This window comes from Sylvia atricapilla, chromosome 11 (genome assembly GCF_009819655.1).
Source record: "Sylvia atricapilla isolate bSylAtr1 chromosome 11, bSylAtr1.pri, whole genome shotgun sequence".
NCBI lineage: Eukaryota > Metazoa > Chordata > Aves > Passeriformes > Sylviidae > Sylvia > Sylvia atricapilla.
The window spans coordinates 14,998,112-15,006,428 of record NC_089150.1 but is presented as its reverse complement, the minus strand read 5'-3'; the positions used below and the strand labels follow the sequence as shown (position 1 = coordinate 15,006,428).

Below are 8,317 nucleotides of genomic sequence, written 5' to 3'. Positions count from 1 at the left end.
GGGAGGAGCCGCACCTGCCCCGCCATGTCGGCCGAGTGGCTGCGGCGCTGGCGCCGGGGCGGCCCCGCGGAGCGGCCCGGCGGAGCCCCGGCAGCGGGGCCGGGCCCGCCGCCCCCCGCCCTGCGCTACCGCCGGCCCAAGTTCCTGGCCGGCGGCGCCGAGGAGGCCCCGCGGGGCGGGCGGGCCGTGCGGGGCGCCGGGCCCGAGCGGCCGCTGCCCTGGGGCGCGGGATACGCCGAGTGAGTGGGGCCGGCGGCGGGGCCGCTCCGGGAGGGGCTCCGGGAGAGCCCCCGGGGGCCGGGCGGGGTTAGGGGAGCTCCCGGGGCGCTGATCCCGGGGAATAGTGCGGATTCAGGGGGCGTGGAGCGTGCGGGGGGCTTAGCGGACTCCTGGCGGGGTGCCGGGGGTGGTCGCATCCCACCTGCCCGTGCTGCGGCCCTCGGCTGCTGCCGCCCCTGCCCGGAGCGCAGTTCGCCCTCCTGCACCATCTGCGGGCGAGGAAACAGCGGCTTTCTGCTCCGGAGAAGGTTTGGCGCGGCGGTGAACCCTCCAGCCCCTCTCCGTCCCAGCGCTGTGACAAGTGGCCGGGGCAGCCCCGAGGGCAGCACCGCCTTTAACAAAGTGTCTTTAAAACAAAGGAAGGGGAAGATGACATTTTTTAGAAATCTCTTGGCTTGCTGTTTTAAATGGCAGAGGGGATGGATCAGGCAGAACTCCATCCAGGAGCTGTCCCCACGTCCTGGCCAGACCGCATCATGACCCCCTGGTATTGGGATGGCACAGCGTGAAATGCAAGGAGGGCACACACCCATTCAGGAACAAACATTACCAAGGCTGGAAGGAAAAGCAAGGGTGGTGGTTTTGCAATGCACCGTGTCAACAAGGAAATGCTACGGTATGGGCTGCTGACGAGGGCTTGCCTGAGGCCAGGGTGCAGGTCTCTGTCCCCGGCTGAGCTTTTCCCTGCTGCACATAAACGACTTACTATTTCAGTCATCAGCAAAGAGATCCTTGAGTTTGAAAAGGGAGCAGGGAGGATGGGGCTGGAAAGGAGGGGCAAGGTGCAGGGGTTGTAGAGCAGCCAGCACAGCTGGCTGGGAGCAGGAGACTGCAGTGTGTCCCCACACCTTACATGGAGTATTTGCAGGGTTATCAATGCTGAGAAGTCAGAGTTCAATGAGGACCAGGCAGCCTGCTGTCAGATCTCTGTCCGGAGGAGAGAGCCAGGCCTGGAGGAGGACGAGGAATGGCTGATCCTGTGCTCCACGCAGGTATTGCCCCAGGCAGGCTGTGCTCACCCTGCTGCCAGCCTTTTGCTGCCTCCCAAGGGCACAGGTTCAGGAAACACGGGATTGCTCCATCAGTCCTGACCACCATGTGCTGAAACCCTTCCTTGGATGTGTTTAGGGGACTTGTGTACCCCATGGCCAGCAAATATGTAGCTCTGTCTGTAAAGGTCGTGTCTACTTTCTTGGCCCACGACTTGCAGCATTTGAGGTCATCCAAGCCCTTGATGCTCGCACCTTTCCTGTCCTCCATGTGCTTTCAAGGGCCAGCGTGTCTTGCTATCACTTGGGCAGCATGTGAGCTGGGCACACAGGATGCTCTCACCAGATTCTGCCTCACTTCTTGTGAAATGGCCCTGTCTCCCCTAACACAGCACATGAGGGTGTGTGGTGCAGATCCAGATGCTCAGAGCTCAGATGATGGGTCTGGCAGAGCAGCACATGGGCATTGCTTGAGTTTTTGCTGCACAGGAGATTTACCAGTGGCAGGGGAGGGTAGCTGGGGTGGAAAAGTCAGGTAAAACACGTAACAGTGGCATCCTGGCTATGAGCCTGCCTCTGTACAACCTCTTCAGCCCGTCTTGTCCCTCTTCCTCACGGCAGTTTCTGACCGGTCACTACTGGGCGCTGTTCGATGGCCACGGTGGCCCGGACGCTGCCATCATCGCCTCCAACTATCTGCACTACTGCATCAAGCAGAAGCTGGAGGAGATTGTGGGAAGCATCACCGAGGCCCAGCCCCCCATGCACCTCAGCGGACGCTGCGTTTGTGACAGTGACCCCCAGTTCGTGGAGGAGAAGCACATCAATGCAGCAGACTTGGTGGTGGGAGCCCTGGAGAATGCCTTCCAGGAATGTGTGAGTACCCCGTGCAGGGCACCAGTCCTGCTGGCCCAGGCAGCCACAGTCTGTCCCTCCCTGAGCCCTGGAAGGGCAGGGTCTGCAGTTCTGCTGCTCGCTGAGTAGGTTGGGACATTGGGCCAAACTTCTAAATGTGCTGAGTCTGACCCTAAGGCAGGCCTGCCTCAGAGCTGTTTGTTGGCAGTGCTGACCCAGAGCAAAGCCACAGTAGCTCTGTACAATTCTGTAGGGCAGGAAGGTGGCTATTGTCACACTCATAGAGCAGGTACAAGTATAAGCTCTCGCCATCATCCTCCTAAAGCATCCACAGTCCAGGAGCAGCAGCTGTGTAGGCTGTACAGAAGCGACACTGTTACTTTGCTGGTTTCCTGTGGCCCATCCACAGTCAGTTTTGGTTCTGGATCTCTGCTGGGAGGGATGAGAGAGTGTGTAGAAAGCAGCAGCCCAGATCACGCCAGTCTCCAAACTTGAAACCCACAGGATGAAGTCATTGGTCAGGAGATGGAAGCTACGAACCAGACAGGAGGTTGCACTGCTCTGGCTGCCCTTTATTTCCTGGGAAAGCTGTATGTGGCCAATGCTGGGGACAGCAGGTGAGTCATAATAAACAGGGGAAGTTGCTGAGGATGAGAGCTGAGAGTTAAGCAAGGTTTCCAGCATCTTAACTGTCCTGGTTTCAGCTGGGACAGAATTCTAGAGAACACTGTTGAAAACCCACTGATGTTTAAGTTGTGCAAGCACTGCCCAGCAACAGTCAGGGACTTTTCAGCTTCTCACCCCACCAGCAAGGAGGTTTGGGGGCACAAGAAGCTGGGAGGGTACACAGCTAGGACAGCTGACCCCAAGTGATCCAAGGCATGTTCCAGACCACATGGCACCACGCTCAGTGTGTGAGCTGAGGGGAAAGGTAGCCTGGGGCCACTGCTGGGGAAGTGGCTGGGCATCAGTCAGCAGGTGGTGAGCAACTGCACTGTGCATCAGTCATTTTCTATATTCTGATTCTTTTCTCATTATGATTCTCCCTCCTTTCCTGTCCTAATAAACTTACTTTCTCTTAACTCACAGATTTTACTTTACTTTTTCCCTGTTGTCTGCCCCACTGGGTGGGCGGGGGAGTGAGCAAGTGGCTGTGTGATGTTTAGCTGCCAGGTTAAGCCACAACTGTGATTTAATCCTAGAGACAGTAAGTAAATGTGCAGCCCAGCCATCCACCTCCCACCTGGCACGGGACCTGTTGGAAGAAAGGTGCTCTCATGCCTTCTGGAACAGTTTGGGGATTTAAAGCTGCCCAGACACAGCACTGGGGTGGTAATGCAGCAGTACACTCAACCTGGCAGGTGTTTAAAAGGGTGATTTCCCTGACTTGGCTGTGGCCTCCACATTCCTCTAACAGTGAATTCAACCACTGTCAAACCAGGCAAGCACAGTTCTCTGCTGCAACAGTGGAATTGCAATGGAGTTATTTGACATACAGTGGCATTTTTTAGCAGTTTTGGGTGCACAGCTGAGCTTTGCCTCTTCCCCTTTGTAGGGCAATTCTTGTCCTGAAGGACAACGTTGTGCCCATGAGCAGCGAGTTCACCCCCGAGTCAGAGAGGCAGCGAATCCAGCACTTGGTGAGTGACTCTATCCACACATCAGACAATCCAGCTGCAAACATCCCACTGGGCCAGAGAGCACTTGCAGCAAGAGGACCTCCAGCTTTCCCTGAAGGCCACTCTGTGGCCATGTCAGCTGGCACTAGCCAGGGAGGGCTGAGGTAGAAATTCAGTCAACAGTCTTTAGTATGGGAGATGCTCATGTCCTCATTGGAACGCACTTTGCCAATTCTGGTCTCCACTCTGCTGCTGGGAGTACCAGTCCTGAGGCAGAAGCAGCTCTGGTGCCCTACTCCACTGAAGTAGAACCTGTCCATGCTCAGCCCTCCATTCCCTCCTCCAGGCTTTCCTTTTCCCCAAGCTCCTGGATGGTGAATTCACCCGCTTTGAGTTTCCACGGAGGCTGAAGGGAGATGATGTGGGCCAGAAAGTCCTGTACCGGGATTACTTCATGGAGGGCTGGTGAGTCCCTTCTGCCTGAAGGCAAGGCTGCAGCACAGGGCAGCGTTATCTGCTCACACCAGTGGGGAAGTGAAGGGAGAAGGGGCACATCCTCCTAGTGAGAGCAGCAGCACGATGGTAGGGAAGGATGGAAGGATGCTGTGGGCAGCTCCCTCCGAAGGACCAGGGCCCTGACAGGGTGATTAGAAAACAGTCAGGATGGTCCTTCTGGTATCCCTGACAGTGGGGCTGGTGCAGGGAGTCTCACGCTGGTGCAGGTACAAGTTGGGGAGGAACAGGAGTGAGGATCACCTTGCCCCATCCTCAGTGAGCTGCCTGTGCATGGGGACACCACAAGGGTTCAGAGTCAAAATGCTCTGGCTGGGTTGTACTATAAAGTCAGACAAATCCCAAATCAACAGTGAATTCTCTGTTCCAGGGGGTACAAGACGGTGGAGAAAGCTGACCTCAAGTATCCTCTTGTCCATGGTCACGGGAAGCAGGTAGCTTAATGCTTTACACACTGGGAAGGCACAGGCAAGTCTTCTGGGGGTCCTCAGTGTCCCTGTCACTCATGTCACTCTGGGGCACTACAGGCCTGGAGCTCTGGTGTTCTCCAGCACAGCACAGTCCCACAGCCCAGATACAGCAGCTTCCTTTGCTGCCTGGCTGGTGTAATCCAGAGCCCTCTAGAGCATCCTCCTCCAGAGTACAGCAGAGCAGACAGCAGCCCTGAGGGAACCTGCCCTTTCCTCATCTCCCCTTGCACACAAGAATTTAATTCAAATGAGAACTTCATCAGCTCCTACTTGGGACAGTCTCCTTTAGCTTTAGTGCCTTTCCAACAAACTCCTCCTCGGGGAAAGGCTGAGAAATGAGCCTGGAGAGGGAAGGAGGAGGTAGGGAGAAGCAGTGACTGCAGCATCCAGCATCTGCCTGCTGGGCTTGAGCAGAAAGTCCCATCACCTCCCCCAGCACTACAACCCACATGCTACCCTGTTTACCCAGTCAGTGCAGAACCTCCTTTGCCAGGACAAACAGACACCCCTCAAACCAACCCAATTGTCTTTCTTGCCGCCTCAGACCAAGAGCAGATGGCACCACGGGCTTCCTGAGGTCTGTAGCATTACCCAGAGCACACTATGGGCCTCATGGAGCCGTTCACAGTCAGGCTGTTTCTACACTCCCATCAGGCCGTTGCTTCTGATCCCTTCTCCATCTCCAAAGTCTCCAGGCTGTTCTGGATGATGCTTGGAGAAAGGTCCTAAAGCAACACATAGATCAGTCAGGACAAGCCACACATCAGCCTTTGAAGGCACCACACCCTGACGTTTCCATCCTGTTTTGCTTTGTTTGGGGCCAGGCTCGCCTGCTGGGGACTCTGGCTGTCTCTCGAGGCCTGGGGGATCATCAGCTCAAGGTCATCGACACCAACATTGAAGTCAAACCCTTCCTCTCCTGCATTCCTAAGGTCAGTCACAGCACATGGGAATTTTAGGGTGGAATTAAACAAGCTGCTCCTCTGTAGGATGTACCTTTTACAGACTTGGCAGGTCTTAGCATTTCTCCAAGCACCCTGGTCCCAGTGTGTCATCTCTCAGGGGATGTCTCATCTCCCTGATTCCTCTGTTACATTGCAGGAATTGTCACAGATTTACTCCTCTGTTTTCCAGGTGAATGTATTTGACTTTGCTCTGCATGACATTAAGGAAGACGATGTCCTCATCATGGCAACTGATGGCCTTTGGGATGTTCTGTGCAATGACGAGGTGGCCCATGCGGCCAGGAGCTTCCTTGCAGAAAACAGGACAGATCCTCAGAGGTAATACCAGCTTTGCCTTTGTTTTCTCTTCCAAAGAACCTGGTCAGACCTAAAGCAAGCTGAGATCCCACTGCTTCCAGGTCAGCTCTGGCATGTCCACTCCTCCGTGACTTTGGAAACTGCCTGCTAATCTGTCCCCATCCTGAGTAACAATTATAAAGCTGATGTCTTAAAAAAACTTGTTTTTTTTACAACATAAAACTAGATCTCAACGCTGTGCTTAAGGGGAATAGTTGCAGTATTAGCCCAAGCCTTGCATTTTTCTACCCACAGGTTTTCAGAACTGGCCAAGTGCTTGGTATGCAGAGCAAGGGGAAAAAAGAGAGGCCACCAGTGGATGCTGGATGACAGCCACGAGGCGTCCTACGATGACATCTCTGTATTTGTCATCCCACTACACAACAGGGAAGAGGACTGACTGTCAGGATGACACACTGTGTTCCCTGAATGGCACTGTGGTGCCATTCAGCATCAGCCTGAGACTGAAGGATTTCTGCTGCACACGTGTGCTCTCTTCCAGCAAAACCAATTTGCAGTGGAACCTGAAATGCACAGCCAGCACTTGGTGCAGGATGAACAAGATTAGCTCCTCAACAACATGCAAGAGAAGCATAGTGGGTATCAAATCCCTCCTTTTTCTCATTGTTGGACCAAGGAGAGCCTGCAAAAGGGGCCATGCAAGCCAAAGAGCACTTTCTCTAAGATTTTTGCGGTACAGTCACTCAAATCTGTATTTCTACTGATCCCTCTCCCTTTTTAATATTGAACAATAAGAATCAATAAGATCCAGCCAGTCTGAAGAGCTGGCTTTTAATCAGACTTGAACTAAGCTGAACTGGATGCATAAGCTAAAGCATCTCTCGTATCCATTTGCTGTAATGTGAGATGTGCTGAAAGCCTGGAGCTGCTGCCAGGACAGCATTGGGCACAGCCGTGCCTGTGGCGTGGGAATGCTGGAGCAGTAGCCCAGACCTCTTCAGACAGTTGCCATTTGTAGGCAGCACCACCTCAAATCCAGAGGATTGTAGCCAGGTGAAGCTTCACCCTGGAGTACAGAAAGCTCCTGTGCAAAGATATGTGCCTTACTCTTATTTAAGAACACTGAAGTCTATTAGTAACACAGTGTACAGATTTCTAACAAATCTTAATCCACATTTACTGACACTTTCTCTATTCAGGTAATTTCTGACAGCAAAGCAGGTTTTGTAGCAGCACCACTGGTGAGAACCAAGGTGTTTCAGTGTATCAGCTGATTCAGTAGAAGAACTCCAAGTAAAATAAAACCGGTTTGTTGCAATTTGTCTACAGTGCTGAATCTCAAGCACTTATTCCAGCAGAAACACACTGCAGCAGACAGGCCAGAGTTGTCTTAAACTCTCAAGATCTGCTTCCCAACCTGTTTATTAGCCAGGCAAATGCAGGTCTGGACAAGATTCCCATCTCCCTCAGTCCCCACTTTGGTTTTCATTATTCATCACACAGGTTCCAGGATTCCCAAGAGAAGCAGCCAAACCCCAGTGTGTATTTAAGTTCCGCAAGGATGAAAGTCCAAATAAACGTACTTTGGTTTTTTCCCACGCATCTTACTGTGGTGTTATTTCTGCTGGGGATTTTACAGAGACCTGGGCTGGAGGAAAACAGCCTCAGAAAATCACGGGGCAGTTTTTGCTTTTAATTTGTCCTTGCTTGTCACCAGAAGCATCCCCTTACCAGAACTGCTGCAAGGGTTTGGTGTCAAAAAATTATTTCCTGCAGTGGGTGGGAATTCCCCCCCAGGAATGGGCAGCCTTCTCAGCTATCTGCTTGTGGTATAAGCAAGGATTGAATAAAAAACATTTGTCTCCAGCTTCACTTTCCCCCCCATCCTCTTAAATTTGACCTGAACACAATACACATGAGGATTGACCCATGGTAATGACACTGTCTGCTGTCCTCCCTTCAGTAGCTGTAACACATTTATATACATTAATTGTAATGATCCAAGATTCCTGATACTCAAATCCAATAAGTTATTTTCTCACCTTCTTGCTGAGAAAGAGCTCAGCTCTTCCATCCAGACCACAGACTGCTGTGAACACCTCTTTACCTAGGGCACCAGAGCTGTCACAAGGCTTCCCTATCCTGATACATTCATAGGCAAAAAAAAACCCCTCTTAAAATGGGCAATTTATGGAGGGGTAACTTCAAAGAATCACGATTTCCACTACAGAATTTCTGATGCTCCAAAACAAAGGGAGATTTTTAAAAATGGATGAGTTTAACATCCCCCCTCTAAGAAATCAGCAAGTTGTATCACACTGGACAAATGC

General features: G+C 52.7%; 1 protein-coding gene across 1 annotated transcript; it reads left to right on the top strand.

Annotated features, from left to right (window-relative positions):
* Positions 1-11: 11 nt before the first annotated feature.
* PPM1M (protein phosphatase, Mg2+/Mn2+ dependent 1M) lies at positions 12-8,256 on the top strand. The gene is made up of 10 exons (XM_066326797.1): positions 12-239; positions 1,148-1,271; positions 1,890-2,144; positions 2,628-2,740; positions 3,679-3,763; positions 4,089-4,207; positions 4,626-4,689; positions 5,550-5,657; positions 5,860-6,008; positions 6,282-8,256. Exons 1-10 carry the CDS (start codon positions 25-27, stop codon positions 6,424-6,426), a joined length of 1,377 nt encoding a protein of 458 aa, XP_066182894.1. The 5' UTR covers positions 12-24; the 3' UTR covers positions 6,427-8,256.
* The last annotated feature ends 61 nt before the right edge of the window (positions 8,257-8,317 follow it).